The following is a 23,597-nucleotide window of genomic DNA, read 5'->3' as shown; positions in this document are numbered from 1 at the left end:
TTATAAATCCAGGGTTTGGTGGTGCAGCTTTGTAATATCCATCGTTGGGATAATAATTCTAGACCTAACTGGTTCTTAAAAAATATTATTTGCATGGCTAAGCACGCCACGTAGCACAGGTAAAAACGGACTGTGGGGGGGGGGGGGGGGGGGGGAATGTGCCAAAGAGGAAATCCTCTTCCATAGGGTCAGTGTGCATGTGGACATTGTGGTACGCAGCTGCCCTTGCTATGACCGGATGTTGCCCTTCAGGAGGTGGTGGGCATACTGGACGTAGATCAGGGTCATTTGGTAGAATGGGATCTGGATCATATGAATCCAATGGGTCAATGTCCTATGGGACCTCCCGTAAATCATCTCTCAGAGGTGGCGGTGAACCCTGCAGAGAGGTGGTGGAGGGGTAGAAGGAAGCACAGAGTGTGGTGGAGAAGGCGGAGGTCGAACTGGAGCCTTAGGTGGAGGAACAGTGTCTAAAGCCTTCTCAAATGTAAGCTCTCTCTTGACTAGAACAGGAGGAAGCAATTATCCTCCCTGTTCCTTTTTTAATATGGAGCTGGCACTGACGAACGTCCATTATGTCTTAAGATGGACTCCACTGGTGAGGCTGCTTCCGAGGAGTGATTCGGAGTCTCTGGAAGGCACAGTCTTACTTTCTGAAGTTTTCAGAGTCGAAGCCTTGTGGCAAGTGGAAGCAGTCTGCTCCAAAGCCGAAGTGGTGGACTTTTTGCTCAGTGCCGAAACACTTAGATTGGTTGGTCTGCTCGATCCCGAAGCTGTCTGAGATGTCCCCAAGCCAAAGGTCAATGCCAAAAACATCTTGGTCTTGGCTATTTTCGGTGCCAAGCTGGAGGACAGGGCGTCCAAAGGTATTTTTTGGGTCTGACCATGGCCCGAAGGCAGCAGCAGGCAGCCAACCAGTGTGTGGGACTTTTTTAAAAGTGTTTGTATGGGGAGTTGGGACTGTTATACTAATGAGTTGTGCGGGGGTAAAAGGTTGACTTTCAATATCAGATTGGACGTCAGAGTACTCTATGGAGAAGGCCTTTTCCTGTTCCGGCTCGTCCTGCGTGTGCAATTCACTGAATATGTCCGGAGGGTCGTCTGGGGTTTTCGATGCCATCTCCAATCGATGTGCTCTCCAATCCTTCAGTGTCGTCTTTGATCAAAAGGAACAGTAAGCGTCGCAGCTCCGGGGAGAGAAAAGTTACACACCAGGGGAATATTTTAAAGGTGAGAAGTATTAATCAGAAAAGGGGACAACAGAGTAGCAATGTAACAACACACATTGCAGCTAGAATGAGGCAATAATGAAAGCACTACTGTTTTCCATCCAAAGTGCGAGCATCACTTTTGAGAGAAGACTTAGGGCCATATGCACAAAAGCTTTTTCCCCATACACAGAATGGGTAAAATCCTTTCGTGCATCTGGCCCTAAGTGTAGACACAGATGCCCAACAATGCTAGCTTTTACAGATTTACATGCTATTTGAATATCCTCATGTCAAGGTGGGAATTCTTCAGTGAGTACTCATGCAACATGTTCTGTCTCAGCCGGCTGCGCTCACCTTCACCCTCATCCCTGTGCCTTTCGAACACTTCCGTTGCTGAAGCAGGTAGAACAGATTATTCTTCATCCAAGAGTCGTCAACTCAATGGGGATGCATTTGAATCAATAAGAGATACCACTGCTAGAGAGTCACACTTAGAGGGAAGTAAACTCTTCTTCTCCAGCACTGGGAAGTTTACAGATTGGTGGAACTAGGCGAAAACACTCAAGTTACTTCACAATGCTCAGTCTCTCAGAGCGCACACTCACCTTTGCGATAGTTGTGTCTGTAGATATGGAATGCATACAACAGCTCGTAGTAGTTGTGGGTCATGAGGTCCACTGTCCGAGCCCGAGATTCAATTATTCCAACCACCTGAGACAAGAAATCAATGAGGTTCAGTGTTTACAAACCCGAAAGTTCCAACAGAGACAAACCACTAGCACCCACCAACGATTACCTCATTGTGTAGGTTTAGAAAAGGAAACTCCACCAGATCCTGAAGCTGAGAGCGCTCACACAGAACCACCACCAGCTGTCGCAAGCAATCCTGCTGCCTGTTGGAAGACACAATATCTCTTAACGGATGAAGGGAAAAATCTGACTGTCAAAGACAAACGGAATACCCTTTACAGTCCTCTCAGGATGCTCCCCCAATACAGGAAGCTGGCTCTATATACACCATACCAAAGTGAGGTGCAGTGTGCAGAGTCCAGGGGTTCCCCAGAGGCGTAAAAGAGGCTACAGTAGATAATACTAACGCTCTCTTTGTGGCAGTGTGGTCGAGCAGTAGGCTTAGCAGAGGGTAGTCTTAAGCACTTGTTTTACACACACAGTCAACAAATGAGGCACACACTCAATGACTAACTCCAGACCAATGGTTTTATATAGCAAAAATATTGAAAATGTCACTTACCCAGTGTACATCTGTTCGTGGCATCAGTCGCAGTAGATTCGCATGTTCTGCAATAGCTCGCCATCTGGTGTTGGGCCGGAGTGTTACAAGTTGTTTTTCTTCGAAGAAGTCTTTCGAGTCACGGGACCGAGTGACTCCTCCTTTTGTCTCCATTGCGCATGGGCGTCGACTCCATCTTCGATTGTTTTTCCCCGCAGAGGGTGAGGTAGGAGTTGAATTGTAGTAATAGTGCCCATGCAATGGAGTGACTAAGTATGCACCTATTTAAGGTTGAGATGATACATATATAAATAATTGAAGGTAACTTCCAAACTGCTACAGGCTCCCGGGGAGGCGGGTGGGCACATGCGAATCTACTGCGACTGATGCCACGAACAGATGTACACTGGGTAAGTGACATTTTCAGTTCGATGGCATCTGTCGCTGTAGATACGCATGTTCTGCATAGACTAGTAAGCAGTTATTTCCCCAAAAGCGGTGGATCAGCCTGTAGGAGTGGAAGTAGTCTGAAATAATGTTCTTAATACGGCTTGACCTACTGTGGCTTGTTGTGCGGATAACACGTCTACACAGTAGTGCTTGGTGAATGTGTGAGGCGTAGACCATGTGGCTGCCTTACATATTTCTTGCATTGGGATGTTTCCTAGAAAGGCCATGGTAGCACCTTTCTTTCTGGTTGAGTGTGCCCTTGGTGTAATGGGCAGCTGTCGTTTAGCTTTAAGGTAGCAGATTTGGATGCATTTAACTATCCATCTGGCTATACCTTGTTTTGAAATTGGGTTTCCTGCATGAGGTTTTTGAAATGCAATAAAGAGTTGTTTAGTCTTTCTGATGTTTTTTGTTCTGTCAATGTAATACATCAATGCTCTTTTGACATCTAATGTATGTAGTGCCCTTTCAGCTACGGTATCTGGCTGTGGAAAGAACACTGGAAGTTCCACTGTTTGATTTAGATGGAACGGTGAAATAACCTTTGGCAAAAATTTAGGATTGGTCCTTAGGACGACTTTATTTTTGTGTAGTTGTATAAAAGGTTCCTGTATTGTAAACGCCTGAATCTCGCTTACTCTTCTTAGGGAAGTAATGGCGATGAGAAATGCCACCTTCCAGGTTAGGAACTGTATGTCGCAGGAGTGCATGGGTTCAAAAGGTGGACCCATAAGTCTAGTTAGGACAACATTTAGGTTCCATGAAGGAACAGGTAGTGTTCTTGGTGGTATAATTCTCCTAAGGCCCTCCATGAATGCTTTAATGACTGGTATCTTATATAGGGAAGTTGAATAGGTAGTCTGCAGGTATGCAGATATTGCTGCAAGGTGTATTTTAATGGAAGAGAAAGCTAGGTTAGATTTTTGTAAGTGAAGCAAGTAACCCACTACATGTTCTGGAGTTGTGTGTAATGGTTGTATTTGATTAATATGGCAGTAGCAAACAAATCTCTTCCATTTACTTGCATAGCAGTGCCTGGTGGATGGCTTTCTGGCTTGTTTTATGACTTCCATACATTCTTGGGTAAGTTGTAAGTGCCCGAATTCTAGGATTTCAGGAGCCAGATTGCTAGATTCAGCGATGCTGGATCTGGGTGTCTGATCTTTTGGTTGTGCTGTGTCAACAGATCTGGCCTGTTGGGCAATTTGATGCAGGGTACCACTGATAGGTCTAGCAGCGTTGTGTACCAGGGTTGCCTTGCCCAAGTTGGTGCTATTAATATGAGTTTGAGTTTGCTTTGACTGAGTTTGTTTACCAGGTAAGGAAGGAGAGGGAGAGGAGGAAAAGCGTAAGCAAATATCCCTGACCAGTTCATCCATAGGGCATTGCCTTGGGATTGTTTGTGTGGGTATCTGGATGCGAAGTTTTGGCATTTTGCGTTCTCCCTTGTCGCAAACAAGTCTATCTGAGGTGTTCCCCAGAGTTTGAAATAAGTGTTCAGAATTTGGGGGTGAATTTCCCATTCGTGGACCTGTTGGTGATCTCGAGAGAGATTGTCTGCGAGTTGATTTTGGATCCCTGGTATAAACTGTGCAATTAGGCGAATTTGGTTGTGAATTGCCCAATGCCAAATCTTTTGTGCTAGCAGGCTTAACTGCGTGGAGTGCGTCCCCCCCTGCTTGTTTAGATAATACATTGTTGTCATGTTGTCTGTTTTGACGAGAATGTATTTGTGAACTATTATTGGTTGGAAAGCTTTTAGTGCTTGAAAAACTGCTAGAAGTTCTAGGTGATTGATATGCAGTCTTGTTTGATGTACGTTCCATTGTCCTTGTATGCTGTGTTGATCGAGGTGTCCTCCCCACCCTGTCATGGAAGCATCTGTTGTTATTACGTATTGTGGCACTGGGTCTTGGAAAGGCCGCCCCTTGTTTAAATTTATGTTGTTCCACCACAGAAGCGAGAGGTAAGTTTGGCGGTCTATTAACACCAGATCTAAAAGGTGACCCTGTGCTTGAGACCACTGTGATGCTAGGCATTGTTGTAAGGGCCTCATGTGCAGTCTTGCGTTTGGGACAATGGCTATGCATGAAGACATCATGCCTAGGAGTTGTAATACCATCTTTGCTTGTATCTTTTGTGTTGGATACATGCGTTGTATGATGGTGTTGAAATTTAGAATTCTTTGTGGACTTGGAGTGGCCACTCCTTTTGATGTGTCTATTATGGCTCCTAGGTATTGTTGTACCTTGCGCGGCAGAATGTTTGATTTTGTAAAGTTGACGGTGAACCCTAGTTTGAAGAGGGTTTGTATGATCTGATTTGTGTGATTTGAGCACTGTATGAACGAATGGGCCTTGATTAGCCAGTCGTCCAAATATGGGAACACATGTATTTGCTGCCTTCTTATGTGTGCAGCGACTACCGCTAGACATTTGGTAAAGACTCTTGGTGCGGTTGTTAATCCGAAAGGCAGTACCTTGAATTGGTAATGTATTCCTTTGAATACAAACCTTAGGTATTTCCTGTGCGATGGGTGTATTGGTATATGGAAATAAGCATCCTTGAGGTCTAAAGTTGCCATGTAGTCGTGTAGTTTTAGCAATGGCAATACTTCTTGTAGTGTGACCATGTGGAAGTGGTCTGATTTGATGAAAGTGTTCACTACTCTGAGGTCTAGGATTGGTCTCAGTGTTTTGTCCTTCTTTGGTATCAGAAAGTACAGTGAGTAAACTCCTGTGTTTATTTGTGTGTTTGGCACTAATTCGATTGCATTCTTTTGCAATAGTGCCTGCACTTCTATCTCCAGGAGATTGGAATGGTGTGTTGTTAAATTTTGTGCTCTTGGTGGTATGTTTGGAGGGAATTGTAGAAATTCTATGCAATAACCATGTTGGATAATTGCTAGAACCCAAGTGTCTGTAGTGATTTCCTCCCATGCTTTGTAATAATGACCTATTCTTCCCCCCCACTGGTGTTGTGTGGAGGGGGTGAGTGACATGTGAGTCACTGTTTAGTAGTAGTGGTTTTGGGGCTTTGAAATCTTCCTCTATTTCTAGGGAATTGCGCCCTCCTCTATATTGTCCCCGAAAACCTCCTCTATACTGTCCCTGGTAACTGGACGGTGTGGCTTGTGAGGTGCTGGCTTGTGTGCTTTGACCCCGAAACCCCCCTCGAAAGGGCGTTTTACGGAATGTGCTGTAATTCCCTCTGCTCTGCGGGGAGTAGAGTGCGCCCATGGCTTTGGCAGTGTCCGTATCTTTTTTGAGTTTCTCAATCGCTGTGTCCACTTCTGGACCGAACAGTTCTTTTTCATTAAAAGGCATATTGAGAACTGCTTGTTGAATCTCTGGTTTAAATCCAGACGTTCGGAGCCATGCATGCCTTCTGATAGTTACAGATGTATTAATTGTCCGTGCAGCTGTATCTGCAGCGTCCATGGAGGAGCGTATCTGGTTGTTGGAGATGGTCTGTCCCTCCTCAACCACTTGTTTTGCCCTATTTTGTAAGTCCTTGGGCAGATGTTCAATGAGATGTTGCATCTCGTCCCAGTGGGCTCTGTCATAGCGCGCAAGTAGTGCCTGGGAGTTCGCGATGCGCCACTGGTTTGCAGCTTGTGCTGCGACTCTTACCAGCTTCATCGAACTTGCGGCTTTCTTTATCTGGGGGTGGTGCATCTCCAGATGTGTGAGAGTTGGCCCTTTTCCTAGCTGCTCCTACAACGACAGAGTCTGGTGGCAGCTGTGTAGTTATGAAAGCCGGGTCTGTAGGAGGCGCCTTATACTTTTTTTCCACCCTTGGTGTGATTGCCCTACTTTTGACCGGCTCCTTAAAGATGTCTTTTGCGTGCCGGAGCATACCAGGGAGCATAGGCAGGCTTTGGTATGAGCTGTGGGTGGAGGAGAGTGTGTTGAATAAGAAATCATCCTCGACCTGTTCTGAGTGGAGGCTTACGTTGTGAAATTGTGCTGCTCTAGCCACCACTTGAGAATACGCGGTGCTGTCTTCTGGTGGAGATGGCTTTGTAGGGTATGCCTCCGGACTGTTATCTGACACTGGGGCGTCGTATAGGTCCCATGCGTCCTGATCTTGGTCACCCTGGCTCATGGTGGTGTGAGCTGGGGAGTGTGATGGAGTTTGTGCTGGTGAGACGTTAATCACGGGCGGAGGAGAGGGTGGTGGGGTAACTCTTTTCACCACTTTTGGTTGTGGTGTCTGTTCCGTCTGGAACTCCAACCTTCTCTTTCTCCTAATGGGGGGAAGGGTGCTTATTTTTCCTGTCCCCTGCTGTATGAATATACGCTTTTGCGTATGGTCCACATCAGTTGCTTGTAGCTCTTCCTCACACCTATGCTTTTGCATTTGGGAGGTTAGCGAGTGCTCTTCTGTATAAGAGCCTGAAGCTGGGTCGCTTGCAGTTTGTTTCGGCATCGAAACCCTGTCTGCGTGTTTTTTCGGCTCCGAGGTGACTTTTTTCTTTTTCGGGGCCGAAACCTCTCGGCGTCGATCTGTTTCGGTGCCGCTGTCTCGGCGTCGAGCCGAGCCGTGTCCACACCAGCATCTCGGTGTCGAGGCTTGTCTCCAGCACTTTCTCGGTCCCGAGAAGGCTGCGTGCCGGTGTCTCGACCGGAGTCGGACGATCTCGGCACTGTTTGGGCCTTTTTCGGTGCCGACGGTCGGTCACCGAATTTATGGGTTGAGCCATGGCCTGGTGGCAGTGGCGTCCCCTGGGCCTTGTAAATGTTCCTCTGAGTGGATTTCGACGTCTTACTCACGGTTTGTGTATCGTCGAATCCTTCGGAGTCTGAGTCTTGGATCGAGAAGGTACCTTCCTCTTCCTCGAACTCCCGTTGGGCTGTCGGTGCGGACGCCATCTGCAGTCTTCTGGCTCGACGGTCTCGGAGTGTTTTTCGGGACCGGAACGCACGACAGGCCTCGCAGGTGTCTTCGCTGTGCTCAGGTGACAGGCACAGGTTGCAGACCAAGTGTTGGTCTGTGTAGGGGTATTTATTGTGGCATTTGGGGCAGAAACGGAACGGGGTCCGTTCCATCGGCGTTCTTCAGCACGCGGTCGGGCCGACCAGGCCCCGACGGAGGATCGAAAAACTACCCCGAAGGGCACCGGAGCTCTTCGATCTTCGATGCGGTGTGGAATCTAAGATCCCGAACGCAACAATACCGACGAAAATCTTCCGAAATTAGCTAATCTTCCGTTCCGAAACTCGGAGCGACAGGAACACGTCCGAACCCGATGGCGGAAAAAAAAATCAATCGAAGATGGAGTCGACGCCCATGCGCAATGGAGACAAAAGGAGGAGTCACTCGGTCCCGTGACTCGAAAGACTTCTTCGAAGAAAAACAACTTGTAACACTCCGGCCCAACACCAGATGGCGAGCTATTGCAGAACATGCGTATCTACAGCGACAGATGCCATCGAACACTTTGTTACTTTATTTCTAGAACCAAAAGGATTGTTGTTGCAGGCAAGTAGTTTCAAGAATGTATCACTTTCAGTTAATCTAGGTTTCAGGTGAGGAATACTTTTCAATAGCAAAAGGAGACACTGCAATGCAGTCCTAGGGGAGGAAAAGTACATGCACAGTTTACAGGTAAGTACTCATGGTGCCAGTCTCCGGGGGTTAAGGTGTACAAAAGGCCAAGTTTAGGAAGACACCAAGGGTGCACCACCAGCAACACGGGGCCGGCTGGGTACAGAAGTCTAACGGTGTTGGGCGCCCAATGAAAACCAATGGAGACGGGGGGCACTTGGAACTGAACGAATTGCAGGTAAGTACCTGTGGTTTTAGGGCATGGGCCCCGGGGGTTTAGATTAGCACCTGGGGGAGAGGGGCACAGGTCAGCACCAACCATACATCCTCAACGGCATCGGGACAGCCGGGTGCAGGGTGCAAACAGCATTGGGCGCCCAATGCAATTCAATGAGGAACTCTGGGTTCACAAAGAGGCTGTAAGCTCGTCCAGGGAGTCCAATGAAGAAGGCCAACAGGTAAGTTGAGGCTCCTCTGGATCATCGATGCACCGTCAGTTGGGTTGCAGCATGTCTTATGCCACCTACGGACCCCTCACTCAGCATATAAACACTGCTTGCCAGCTTGTGTGTGCTGGTGGGGAGAAAATGACTAAGTCGACATGGCACTCCCCTCAGGGTGCCATGCCAACCTCACACTGCCTGTGGCATTGGTAAGTCACCCCTCTAGCAGGCCTTACAGCCCTAAGGCAGGGTGCACTATACCATAGGTGAGGTCACAGCTGCATGAGCAATATGTCCCTAAAGTGTCCAAGTCCATTCTTAGCCATTGTAAGTACAGTGTGGCCATATTGAGTACATGCACTTGGGAGGTTGTCACTACGAACTCCACAGTTCCATAATGGCTTCACTAAATGCCTTGGTGCTGTAAGGCCTGTTAGAGGGGTGACTTACCAATGCCAGGGTTTTGTAGGCATGGCACCCAGGGAGGGATGTCATGTCGACTATCTTTTTCTCTGCATCAATACACACAATCTGCAATCGCAGTGTGCATGTGTTTGGTGAGGGGTCCCTTAGGGTGGCACAACACATGCTGCAGCCCTTTGGATCCTCCCTGGCCACAGGGCCCTGGTACAACTGGTACCTTTTACAAGGGACTTAGATGAGTGCCAATTGTGGAAGCAATGGTACAGTTCAGGGAAAGAACACCGGTGCTGCAGTCTGGTTAGCAGGGTCCCAGTCAAGTCAGCATCAACATCAGGAAAAAACTGCTGGGGTGACCATGCCAAAAGGGGCACTTTCCTACACCCAACATTTACTGGAACTAGCTCAGATAAACAAGTTCCTTACCTTCGGTAATGCTCTTTCTAGTAGAGACTCGAACTAGTAAGATTCATCACACTTTGAATACACCCCAGGCCCCAGACTGGAGCAGAAACATTTCAGAAATACCTGTGTGTGTCGGTGGGTGGTGCTGTGCAGTTTCACTTCTAAAAGGACATGAGGAGCCTATTTAGGCGCCACTCCTGCGGGCGGACGTCTGTTTCTCTGGAGTGTCCGTACCCCAAGACAGATAGTTTCTAAAGCAAATTGATGTGACCATTGAGTAGAATCCTAGTGTTGGGATCTTTTAATGCATAGAGTCCACCACAACATGGGAGGGATGGAGGGCCGGTGAGGAGTCTGACTAGAGTCTACCAGAAAGTGTTACCGAAGGTAAGCAACTTGTTCTTCTGAAAGATACCAAAACAGTACCTATTTCGAGAAGAGTCTGTGGATGGACTGAAACCAGAACATCCTGCAGGACTGAGAGGGCAAAGTGCGCCTGTCGGCAAACCTGACTGTCCATTCAATAGTGCTTTGTGAAGGTATGGAAGATAGCTTACAAATGTTCAGGACAGTGATGCCACCTGAGAGGCAGTGGTAGCAGCTCTAGTCTGAGTAGAATGAGCATGCGGTCTATGCACAGCCTGCTTTTTGGCAGTGTGTAACAGATGTCTGTAGGAAAGTCACTCTTTTTGGCATGGTAACCCCCACTTTTTAACTGGTATCAGTGCACTTAGACGGTTTTCACTGGGATCCTGCTCACCAGGACCCCAGTGATTGAAATCTCACCTCTAAATTTGGTTGCCTTGGTACCCCTTACACCACACAATTGGCATACTGGCATATCCCTGTAAGTCCCTAGAATACCGTACTTCGATACCCAGGGTATTGGTACGCCAGGGGTCCCCCATGGGCTGCAGCATGTATTATAGCACCCATTGGAGCCAATGCAAAATGTGTCTGCAGGCGTGCCATTTATAGCCTGCATGAAAAGGTGAATAGACCCTTTCACTGCCGGTCACTGCACCAGGTCACTAAGCCACCCCTATGGAAGGCCCTTTCAGCCCAAAGGGCAGGATGCAGGTTCCTGTGTGTGAGGGCACCCCTGCATGAGCAGAGGTGCCCCTACGAACTCTAGTTCCAATGCACTTGACTTCGTAAGTGCAGGGAAACATTTTACCCGTGTACTGGCCACAGGTCCTGTGTCCACCTACATAACAGTAACTACAAACCTAGGCATGTTTGGTATCAAACATGTCAGAATCATACCCCAGTACTGATGCCAGAATTGGTGGCATGATTCCATGCACCCTGGGGGCTCCTTAGAGGACCCCCCAGTATTGCTCCTACCAGTCTTCTAGGGTTTTCCAGGCAGCCCACGCTGCTAGCACCCCTCAGACAGGTTACTGCCCTCCTGCTGCTTGACAAGCTCAAGCAGGGGAAGGCAGGAACGAGGATTTTCTGTGGGAGAGGGGAGACATCATGAGCCTTGGAAATAGGTGTTACAGGCTGGGGAAGGGCTAGCCTCCCCAGGCCACCGGCTTGCTTTGAAGGGCACATTTGGTGCCCTCCTTGCATAATACATTATTAGTCTATGGGAATACCAGGTAACGTACCTTTGCTCTCCTGGTCGCTGGGGGTCACCTAGGTACTCAGCTCTTGGGGTTCCGAGTTCTTGGGGTTCATCTGGGAAGAAGCTGGTAATGGTGGGTCAACATACTGAGCTTGAAGCTCACTCGCATGCCATGCTGATGTTATGGTGACGAGGAACATCACCTCGAGGGTGAGAAGCAGCACAGGGCACCTGCGAAGCGGCTCAAAGGAAGTGCACATCAGAAATGAGGACCATGCTGAGGTCCCACTGAGGCATGACAAAGGGAGAGAGCAGAAGCAAATGTTGCAAACCTTTCAAAAAGTGCATACCAACTGCAGACTTCACGAGGGCTGATCCGGTTGAAGCAAAGAGACCGAAGGCACCAGTTAATGGTGCCCAGAGCACAGTTATGCCAGGCTAGGGCCAAAAGAAACCATAAAACACCAGATAACCTCTCCTGGAGTTCCATCTCTTGAGCACTGCACTAAGCCACACATTTGAGGTCAGTTTTTGTCGAGGGACACCCGACTGCCAAGATGACATTAACCACCTCCAGAGAAGGGTAAAAGTAGTTCAGCTGTTGCTTTTCAATCTCCAAGCATTCAGGTGGAGATTGCGAAGGTCCGAGTTCAGAATCGTGCCTTGCTGCTGTGACACCAGGTCCTCGCTAAGGGGAAGGCTGACTGAAGGGCAGATGCTCAAATCCACGAGTTCTGGATACCCCACTCTGACCAGTGCAGGGCCACTAGGATGACTTGGGCCTGATGGTCCTTGTAGGAAGCTGGGTTCTGGTTGCAGTACCCCCCACTTTTTGCCTGGTTTTTAATGCAACTTTGACTTAAGTGCACTGGGTTACTGCTAAGCAGGCCCCCAGTGCCAGTGTTCCTTCCCCATAACAAGACACCAGGTCACTTGATCCCCAAGTGACCAGGCCCTGTAGAACCTTTTATAAGTCCCTATTAAGTGGTACCTCTGGTACTGCAGAGTGTTCCTAAGGGCTGCAGACAACATGTGCCACTCCAAGGGACCCAGCATTAACCTCATGTCTGACTGCCATTGCAGGCTGCGTGACAAGGTGCTCCATAAACGTGAAAACACGCCATGGCACGCAGCCTGTGTGTCATGTCCCCTAAACACTGCATGTCATATTTGTAAGCCCCCCTCTAGCAGGCCTTAAAGCCCTAAAGAAGGGAGCATTATATTACATGCAAGGACGTCTCAGCATGAGCAGATATACCTCTGCTATGTCTGTTGATTATTAGACATAGTGAGTGCACAGAGACTGTTAACAGGGCATATTACTTTCCACAGGGACTGCAGTCCCGCTTACAAACCACACACATGGCTGAACAGATGTGGCATCTCACTTCAACTGAGATCTTCAACCATCTAATTACTACTTTCAAAGCATAGACCATCTTTTATACAGAAACAGAGCCCTTTTGTTCACTGATTAGCCCTCATCACCTGACAGCACCCACTCGTCTGTGATGGATGATCTGGTCACAGGACTGGGCAGTGGGACACAGCTGAAACCATGCAACAAGCACCCAATGGACTCCAAGACAACTGCTCTATAGCATGAATTATGGTACTCTTAGCACAATAAACCTGGGAGTCTTGGCTCACTAGTGAAGTATCAGTGCTGTGACTCTTGGCTCAATACTGCAGTTCTGGTATCTTGGAACCACCGCAGTCCTGGTAGCTGGAAGTCCTGGTAGCTGGAAGTCCTGGTAGCTGGAAGTCCTGGCTCAGCCCTGCAGTCCAGGTGTCTGGAAGTCCAGGTTCTCCTCTTTATCTGGGAGTCTTGACTCACCACTGCAGTTCTGGTATCTTGGGACAACAGCTTACCACCAAGGTCTTGGTATCTGGATCCCTGGTTCTCCTCCGCAGTCCTAGTATCTGGGAGTCTTGGCTCACCACTGCAGACCTGGTATCTTGGAATCACCGTGGTCTTGGTATCTGGAAGTCCTGGCTCACCCCTGCAGTCCAGGTGTCTGAAAGTCCAGATTCACCGCCACAGTCATGATATCTTGGCGCCCTGGATTACCAGTTGCCCTGTATCTGAGGTTGTGGTTACTTCTCCAGCCCAAGTGACTAGATACCAGGTTCTCCTCTGTATTTGTGAGTCTTGGCTCACCACTACAGTTCTGGAACCACAACTTACCACCGAGGTCTTGGAATATGGATCCCTGGTTCTCCTCTGCAGTCCTAGTACCTGGGAGTCCAGGCTCACTACTGCAGTCTTGTTATAGGGGCTCTGCCTCAAAGCTGCAGTCCTGACATCCGAGTGGGCTCAAACGTTCGGCCCTGGTATCTGGGGGTCCATGCTCACATCTGAAGTGCAGGGCAAGGCTGGACGGAATTTTGTTCCATGGAGCACTACTGCGAGCTGGAATCTTTGGAAGTTGGCTTTAAAAGCCCAAGGCCACTCCTGGTTTCAAAGTCACTTTTAAAGCCTCTCTGAGGTTAATTACAGGACATCCAGGGAAGTTGCATGTGAGAAAGAGGGAGTGAAAAGGTAGTAAGAAAGTGGTCCAAGAGGAAGAAAGGAAACGCGAGACAATGGGTGGACTGAAAGATAAAGACAGCGCAAGGAGATGAAGGGAGTGGAGCCAGTTTGAATATTTTTGCAAGAGCTGCTGTTGGTCACCCTGTCCGTTCCTTGTCCTTTTGGCTGGGATCCTGGTTCACTTCTCCCAGTCCTACCTGGAGCCAAGGCACACCAGTGCAGCCCTGGGCTGGTGTCCAATGTACACAGTGCAGTCCTGGCCCCTGGAGTCCAAGCTCACCAAGGTACACAGTGCAGTCCTAGCCTGGAGTCCACGCTCACCAAGGCACACCAGTGCAGCCCTGGCCTGGTGTCCAATGTACACAGTGCAGTCCTGGCCCCTGGAGTCCAAGCTCACCAATGTACACAGTGCAGTCCTGGTCCTTGGAGTCCAAGCTCACCACCCCAGTCCTACGCACACCACTGCAGAGCGGGTACCTTGAACCAGAAGGGAGAATGAGCTGTCTGACCTCAGATACTGAGAGGTGGTTTCTGAGTAAAATGAAAATACATGCTGTTCACCTCTGCCTCCCATAGGTCGTCATGCATGCCTGCATGGAACCCACTTAGGATTACTAAGGATGGACACAGTAAGACCAACCTCCACAAAGAAACTCTCAATACCTGTGCATCATACCAATACAGACAAGCACAGACCCCAGTAACACCGGTAAATGCTTGTATGCCTGTCAAAGCTGCAGAACGCCTCATGCTTACCGGCCAGGATCTGGAATCTGTGTCAAGGCTTCATATGCTCGGTTATTGTCACCCAAATCCAAGTGCCGTGAGAAAATGCGCATCCGTAATGCCGCCTGTGAAGAACAATTACAGTTTTATTACAAACCAGGCCAAACCTAGGCACGTTAACCACAAAATGAACATCTGGCCAACAGCTAATAGACCCTCCCCGGCCAACAGCCATCAACTCCCCTCTTAAGAGTAATCAGCTTCTTCTCCTTGACCTCAACCTAACCACTGCCAAACCTCCACCATCTGATGTTGCTGGGACCATCAACAATTCCCCAGTCGATCTAAGGTTCATCCATTTTTATCGTTCACCTGAGAAAATGCGTAGCGGGCTGCCACCCACCAGCCTCTGGCCGGCTGCCGCCTCCTCCCACCAGCCTCTGGCCGGCTGCCGCCGCCACCCACCAGCCTCTGGCCGGCTGCCGCCGCCACCCACCAGCCTCTGGCCGGCTGCCGCCGCCACCCACCAGCCTCTGGCCGGCTGCCGCCGCCACCCACCAGCCTCTGGCCGGCTGCCGCCGCCACCCACCAGCCTCTGGCCGGCTGCCGCCGCCACCCACCAGCCTCTGGCAGGCCGCCACCCACCAGCCTCTGGCAGGCCGCCACCCACCAGCCTCTGGCAGGCCGCCACCCACCAGCCTCTGGCAGGCCGCCACCCACCAGCCTCTGGCAGGCCGCCACCCACCAGCCTCTGGCAGGCCGCCACCCACCAGCCTCTGGCAGGCCGCCACCCACCAGCCTCTGGCAGGCCGCCACCCACCAGCCTCTGGCCGGCCGCCACCCACCAGCCTCTGGCCGGCCGCCACCCACCAGCCTCTGGCCGGCTGCCGCCGCCACCCACCAGCCTCTGGCCGGCCGCCACCCACCTGGTTCCGCCAGTCATCAGCAGTCGCTGCAGTTATTGCTACAGTTGCCAAATTAATGACCAACTCAGACAGGTTCACCTCCTCCAGCATCCGTATGACCTACAGAAAGACAAGAAACAAGTGTAAACACACAAAGCAATGGCTTTAAAAGGCAAGAGAAACCCAACAATATCCAGAGTCACAGTCCCAAATCTGCCAACAGAGCCCTGTAACGGGCTGACCAAAGGACAGCCTCCTTCCAGCTAATACAGCCACACAATTCGAGAAGGCCAGTCATCCGAGAGGGAGGCAAATATTTCCCTCCCACACCAACAATCGAGGCGGTTGGGAGGGGGGTGGGGAGCCTGAATGGGGTTAGGTGTGCGTGCTGCTCAGTACCACATTTGGATCCTGGTCCACTGAAAAAGTTGTGAAAAAGCCCCATCCATACAAAGAAAACAGGTTTATTATAGGGTTTCCAACCTCAGCCTGTATTTCTCGTATCGTTTTTTCATTTCTATGCTGTTTGAACAAATACTTCTGTTTAGTCAAATTCTATACCCACGACTGGCATGGTTTCATTGAAATCTCTGGAGATCTAAACAGAGCAGCTGAGAACAGCAGGGTGTCCCTAGAGGGTAAATAATGCTCTGCCAACCGCTGGGTGAGTGCACTATAGCGGAAGGAGACACATTACAATTTAACAGAACAGACAATGTCACCCGTGAGGCTCTGGAGCACCTGCATCCCTGCCTCGGGATCCTCATGCAGTAGGCCTCTGGATATTTGAGTTCTTGCTCTCCGTGCACACAGCAATCAAGAGTGTATTGAGTTCCTGAATGGAAATGGATAAAGATCCTGCTGGAGTGAGCCCTCAAGACTTATGAGGGCTGCTTTCTTCACCAATGCCCAGCAGATGTTTATGCAGAGAGCAACTGTAGGGAGTTGGCTCTGTATGCACTTTTTCAAAGTACGGAATAGCATGCACAGAGTCCAAGGGTTCCCCTTAGAGGTAAGATAGTGGCAAAAACAGATATTTCTAATGCTCTATTTTGTGGTAGTGTGGTCGAGCAGTAGGCTTATCAGAGGGTAGTGTTAAGCATTTGTTGTACACACAGGCAATAAATGAGGAACACACACTCGGAGACAAATCCAGCCAATAGGTTTTTATATAGAAAAATATATTTTCTTAGTTTATTTTAAGAACCACAGGTTCTAGATTTACAAACAGTACTTTAAATGAAAGGTACTTCACTTAGGAACTTTGAATTAGCAAAATAGCATATACAGTTTTCACACAAATGGCATATAGCTATTTTAAAACTAGACATTGACATTTTCAACAGTTCCTGGGGGAGGTAAGTGTTAGTTTTTGCAGGTAAGTAAACCACCTACGGGGTTCAAAGTTGGGTCCAAGGTAGCCCACCGTTGGGGGTTCAGAGCAACCCCAAAGTTACCACACCAGCAGCTCAGGGCCGGTCAGGTGCAGAGGTCAAAGAGGTGCCCAAAACACATAGGCTTCAATGGAAAAGTGGGTGCCCAGGTTGCAGTCTCCCAGCAGGTAAGTACCCGCATCTTCGGAGGGCAGCCCAGGGGGGTTTGTAGGGCACCGGGGGGGATACAAGTCAGCACAAAAAGTGCACCCTCAGCGGCACGGGGGCGGCCGGGTGCAGTGTGCAAACAGGCATCGGATTCGCAATAGGTTTCAATGGGAGACCAAGGGGTCTCTTCATCGATGCAAGCAGGCAAAGGGGGGGGGGGGGGAGGCTCCTCGGGGTAGCCACCACCTGGGCAAGGGAGAGGGTCACCTGGGGATCGCTCCTGACTTTTTGCCTTTGCTGATGCTATGTTTTGATTTGAAAGTGTGCTGAGGCCTGCTAACCAGGCCCCAGCACCAGTGTTCTTTCCCTAACCTGTCCCTTTGTTTCCACAACTGGCACACCCTGGCATACAGGTAAATCCCTTGTAACTGGTACCCCTGGTACCAAGGGCCCTGATGCCAGGGAAGGTCTCTAAGGGCTGCAGCATGTCTTATGCCACCCTGGAGACCCCTCACTCAGCACAGACACACTGCTTGCCAGCTTGTGTGTGCTGGTGAGGACAAAACAGTAAGTCGACATGGCACTCCCCTCAGGGTGCCATGCCAACCTCACACTGCCTATGCAGTATAGGCAAGTCACCCCTCTAGCAGGCCTTACAGCCCTAAGGCAGGGTGCACTATACCATAGGTGAGGGCACCAGTGCATGAGCACTGTGCCCCTACAGTGTCTAAGCCAAAACTTAGACATTGTAAGTGCAGGGTAGCCATAAGAGTATATGGTCTGGGAGTCTGTTTTACACGAACTCCACAGCACCATAATGGCTACACTGAAAACTGGGAAGTTTGGTATCAAACTTCTCAGCACAATAAATGCACACTGATGCCAGTGTACATTTTATTGTAAAATACACCCCAGAGGGCACCTTAGAGGTGCCCCCTGAAACCTTAACCAACTACCCGTGTAGGCTGACTGGTTTTAGCAGCCTGCCACACTCGAGACATGTTGCTGGCCACATGGGGAGAGTGCCTTTGTCACTCTGTGGCTAGTAACAAAGCCTGCACTGGGTGGAGATGCTATCACCTCCCCCAGGCAGGAGCAGTAACACCTGGCAGTGAGCCTCAAAGGCTCACCCCCTTTGTTCCAGCACCACAGGGCATTCCAGCTAGTGGAGTTGCCCGCCCCCCTCCGGCCACAGCCCCACTTTTGGCGGCCGAAGGAAATAATGAGAATAACAAGGAGTCACTGGCCAGTCAGGACAGCCCCTAAGGTGTCCTGAGCTGAGGTGACTATAAATTTTAGAAATCCTCCATCTTGCAGATGGAGGATTCCCCCAATAGGGATAGGAATGTTACCCCCTCCCCTTGGGAGGAGGCACAAAGAGGGTGTACCCACCCTCAGGGCTAGTAGCCATTGGCTACTAACCCCCCCAGACCTAAACACGCCCTTAAATTTAGTATTTAAGGGCTCCCCTGAACCTAAGAATTTAGATTTCTGAAACTACAAGAAGAAGAGGACTGCTGAGCTGAAAGACCCCTGCAGAAGAAGAAAAGAAGACACCAACTGCTTTGGCCCCAGACCTACCAGCCTGTCTCCTGCCTTCTAAAGAAACCTGCTCCAGCGACGCTTTCCCCAGGACCAGCGACCCCTGAATCCTCAGAGGACTGCCCTGCTTCAAGACAGACAAGAAACTCCTGAGGACAGCGGCCCTGCTCCAAAAAGACTGCAACTTTGTTACAGAGGAGCAGATTTAAAGACCCCTGCAAATCCCCGCAAGAAGCGTGAGACTTGCAACACTGCACCCAGCGACCCCGACTCGACTGGTGGAGAACCAACACCTCAGGGAGGACCCTCCGGCGACTCCGAGAAACCAAAGTTGTCCCCCCTGAGCCCCCACAGCGACACCTGCAGAGGGAATCCCCAGGCTCCCCCTGACCGCGACTGTCTGACTCTAAAAATCCAGACGGCTGGAAAAGACCCTGCACCCGCAGCCCCCAGCACTTGGAGGATCGGAACTCCAGTGCAGGAGTGACCCCCAGGAGGCCCTCTCCCTTGCCCAGGTGGTGGCTACCCAGAGGAGCCCCCCCCCTTGCCCCTTGCCTGCCTGCACCGCTGAAGAGACCCTTTGGTCTCCCATTGACTCCCATTGGAAACCCAACGCTTGTTTCTACACTGCACCCGGCCGCCCCCGCGCTGCTGAGGGTGTACTTTTTGTGTGGACTTGTGTCCCCCCCGGTGCCCTACAAAACCCCCTGGTCTGCCCTCCGAAGACGCGGGTACTTACCTGCTGGCAGACTGGAACCAGGGCACCCCCTTCTCCATTGAAGCCTATGTGTTTTGGGCACCACTTTGAGCTCTGCACCTGACCGGCCCTGAGCTGCTGGTGTGGTGACTTTGGGGTTGCTCTGAACCCCCAACGGTGGGCTACCTTGGACCCCAATCTTAACCCCGTAGGTGGTTTACTTACCTGTAAAACCTAAAAATACTTTATCTCCCCCAGGAACTGTGAAAATTGCACTGTGTCCACTTTTAAAACAGCTAAATGTGTTTTGTGTGAAAAGTATATATGCTACTGTAATTGTTCCTAAAGTACTTACCTGCAATACCTTTCAAATGAGATATTACATGTAGAATTTGAACATGTGGTTCTTAAAATAAACTAAGAAAATATATTTTTCAATTCAAAAACCTATTGGCTGGAATTGTCTCCGAGTGTGTGTTCCTCATTTATTGCCTGTGTGTATGTACAACAAATGCTTAACACTACTCCTTGGATAAGCCTACTGCTCGACCACACTACCACAAAATAGAGCATTAGTATTATCTCTTTTTGCCACTATCTTACCTCTAAGGGGAACCCTTGGACTCTGTGCATGCTATTCCTTACTTTGAAATAGTACATACAGAGCCAACTTCCTACACCTAGGAACTGTGAAAATTGCACTAAGTGTCTAGTTTTAAAATAGCTATATGTTTTTTATTTGAAAAGTATATATGCTATTGTGATTATTCAAAGTTCCTAAAGTACTTACCTGCAATACCTTTCATGCAAAGTATTACATGTAGAATTTGAAACTGTGGTTCTTAAAATAAACTAAGAAAATATATTTTTCTATACAAAAACCTATTGGCCTGGAATTATCTCGGAGTGTGTGTTCCTCATTTATTGCCTGTGTGTATGTACAACAAATGCTTAACACTACTCCTTTGATAAGCCTACTGCTCGACCACACTACCACAAAATAGAGCATTAGAATTATTTCTTTTCGCCACTATCTTACCTCTAAGGGGAACCCTTGGACTCTGTGCATACTATTCCTTACTTTGAAATAGTGCATACAGAGCCAACTTCCTACAGACAGGTTCTGCACGTCTTCAGGGACTCCTCTGCAGCTCCTGTTCTCCACAGCTGACCTTCATCTTCAACCTTCGACCCGGATCTTCACCCATAGAAGGGTGGGCAGTGACTCCTGCCCCACCTGGACACTCCTGTGTGCACCGGACTCTGTGCCCTTCTTTTGCAGGTTCTTTTCATCCAGAATCCACCAAGCTGGTCCTGTAGTTGTAAACTTCCTTTTTCAAGTCCCCTTGTTAGGCTTTGGGAAGACCAGGTAACTTACACCTCTGCTCTCCTGGTCGCTGGGGGAGGTCCATCTAGGTACTCACCTATTGGGGCTCTGAGTACTCCCAGCTCCCTTCTAACTACTTCAAATCCTTGGGTGGAGGACCTGACTTCACAGTTGACTATTTTAGTATATGGTTTGGCCCCCCTATAGGGCCCTAGCTATTTTCTTACTAATGCAAGTTTTTCTATGCTAAGTCCTAGTACTTACCGTGTGTATAAATAGTGTGTACTTAACTTCGGTTGGGGGACCGTCTATAGTATTCTAGTTGAGTGTTACAATAATAAAGATCATTATTTTTGTAACACTGTGTGGTTCCTTTCATGTGTGACAAGTTACTGTGTGACTACTATGATATTGGAAGTGCTTCACACTGCTCTTAGATAAATCTTGGCTGCTCACCACAGCTACCACTAGACAGCGCTGGATATCTAGACACTAACACTATCTAATAAGGGTTGCCTGGACATGGTATACAACTATAGCAAACACTATAGGTGTCCATCACACACCAGGCCAGCTTCCTACACTCCAGACCTCTGAAGATCAACAGCAACCACCGCTATCACTTTCATGAACAGCTGAGGTGCACTGGTGAGGTCATAGGGGAGCACAGCCACCATCTGTGGGCCTACAAGATGGGGATGTGAAAGTAAGCGTCTTGCAGGTCCCACGCCACCATCCAGTATCCAGGGCACACAGGATCTGGACAAGAGTGAGCATCAAGGCATTGAGGGCGAAGGTCTAGACGAGGGGAAACAAGTGCTCAGTTTGAGCCAGTGTTTTCGGTACTTGGCACTTAATTCTTAACACCAGCACTTATGACAGCAGATCATGTAGTGGCGCTGTTTCTCTAATTTTGAGATGAGCACAACATATTTTAATAATTCAATATACGTTCAAAATGAATACCACTTGCCACCCACACATTCTTATATCGTTGGGTGGCCGGAAATAGTCTGAATTGTCAGACGTCTAGGAGTTGAAGCAGGGCTGTCCTTGGCATCGTTGGCTGGGACAATGGGTGGCGTAAGCTGAAATGGCCGCCTGAGAAGGGCCCTGGCTCTTCGCTTTAAACACATTAAGCACTGGCAGAGCTCTGTTCTTTTTTGGCACCAGAACGCAGAAGTAGCAGCAACCATGACCAGCTTCTGGCGTTAGCACCCTCTCAATGGCTCCTTTGTCCAAAAGAGCCTGCACTTTGACACAACAAACGCAGGTAGTCCCCTGACAGCCATTGTACGGTTGAAAGAGGAAGAGGAAGAGCTACGGAGTCATCCAGAGGAGCGGAGGCCTGGGCTGCATGCTGTCCATGAGATCTGTGGTTGGCCCACCTGAAGCACCTCAGTTAAAACAGTTTCAACCTCCTCTGACGGGAGTTGGAGGAGCTCAAGGCCCTTGCTGCCCTCAGAGGCCAAACCAGGTGGCGAGCTGCTGGTGTCGCCCAACCCCTCATACCAGTTCCCCAGAAAGGAATCTAATATATTTTTTAGTTCTGAATAGAGCTTGTAGGAAGTTGGCTCTGTATGTGCTATTTCAAAGTGAGGAATAGAATGCACAGAGTCCAAGGGTTCCCCTTAGAGGTAAAATAGTGGTAAAAATAGATAATACTAATGCTCTATTTTGTGGTAGTGTGGTCGAGCAGTAGGCTTATCCAAGGAGTAGTGTTAAGCATTTGTTGTACATACACATAGACAATAAATGAGGTACACACACTCAGAGACAAATCCAGCCAATAGGTTTTTATATAGAAAAATATCTTTTCTTAGTTTATTTTAAGAACCACAGGTTCAAATTCTACATGTAATATCTCATTCGAAAGGTATTGCAGGTAAGTACTTTAGGAACTTCAAATCATCAAAATTGCATGTATACTTTTCAAGTTATTGACAAATAGCTGTTTTAAAAGTGGACACTTAGTGCAATTTTCACAGTTCCTAGGGGAGGTAAGTATTTGTTAGGTTAACCAGGTAAGTAAGGCACTTACAGGGCTTAGTTCTTGGTCCAAGGTAGCCCACCGTTGGGGGTTCAGAGCAACCCCAAAGTCACCACACCAGCAGCTCAGGGCCGGTCAGGTGCAGAGTTCAAAGTGGTGCCCAAAACGCATAGGCTAGAATGGAGAGAAGGGGGTGCCCCGGTTCCGGTCTGCTTGCAGGTAAGTACCCGCGTCTTCGGAGGGCAGACCAGGGGGGTTTTGTAGGGCACCGGGGGGGACACAAGTCCACACAGAAATTTCACCCTCAGCAGCGCGGGGGCGGCCGGGTGCAGTGTAGGAACAGGCGTCGGGTTCGCAATGTTAGTCCATGAGAGATCTCGGGATCTCTTCAGCGCTGCAGGCAGGCAAGGGGGGGATTCCTCGGGGAAACCTCCACTTGGGCAAGGGAGAGGGACTCCTGGGGGTCACTTCTCCAGTGAAAGTCCGGTCCTTCAGGTCCTGGGGGCTGCGGGTGCAGGGTCTCTCCCAGGCGTCGGGACTTTGGATTCAAAGAGTCGCGGTCAGGGGAAGCCTCGGGATTCCCTCTGCAGGCGGCGCTGTGGAGGCTCAGGGGGGACAGGTTTTGGTACTCACAGTATCAGAGTAGTCCTGGGGTCCCTCCTGAGGTGTTGGATCTCCACCAGCCGAGTCGGGGTCGCCGGGTGCAGTGTTGCAAGTCTCACGCTTCTTGCGGGGAGCTTGCACGGTTCTTTCAAGGCTGCTGGAAACAAAGTTGCAGCCTTTCTTGGAGCAGGTCCGCTGTCCTCTGGAGTTTCTTGTCTTTTCGAAGCAGGGGCAGTCCTCAGAGGATGTCGAGGTCGCTGGTCCCTTTGGAAGGCGTCGCTGGAGCAGGATCTTTGGAAGGCAGGAGACAGGCCGGTGAGTTTCTGGAGCCAAGGCAGTTGTCGTCTTCTGGTCTTCCGCTGCAGGGGTTTTTTCAGCTAGGCAGTCCTTCTTCTTGTAGTTGCAGGAATCTAATTTTCTAGGGTTCAGGGTAGCCCTTAAATACCAAATTTA

At 49.4% G+C, this 23,597-nt stretch overlaps 1 protein-coding gene across 1 annotated transcript in view; it reads right to left on the bottom strand.

Annotated features, from left to right (window-relative positions):
• Positions 1-23,597, bottom strand: part of NUP160 (nucleoporin 160) — a 325,024-nt gene that overhangs the window by 71,876 nt on the left and 229,551 nt on the right. Inside the window, exons 20-23 of the mRNA XM_069226465.1 lie at positions 15,466-15,564; positions 14,570-14,664; positions 2,008-2,104; positions 1,817-1,922 (exon numbers count right to left, since the gene is read on the bottom strand). Of these exons, the coding sequence (XP_069082566.1) occupies positions 1,817-1,922; positions 2,008-2,104; positions 14,570-14,664; positions 15,466-15,564 (397 nt within the window). The remainder of the gene's footprint in view (positions 1-1,816; positions 1,923-2,007; positions 2,105-14,569; positions 14,665-15,465; positions 15,565-23,597) is intronic.

The sequence above is a fragment of the Pleurodeles waltl genome, chromosome 3_1, assembly GCF_031143425.1.
Source record: "Pleurodeles waltl isolate 20211129_DDA chromosome 3_1, aPleWal1.hap1.20221129, whole genome shotgun sequence".
NCBI lineage: Eukaryota > Metazoa > Chordata > Amphibia > Caudata > Salamandridae > Pleurodeles > Pleurodeles waltl.
Note: the sequence above shows the minus strand (reverse complement) of the source record. Positions and strands in the feature narration are given on the sequence as shown.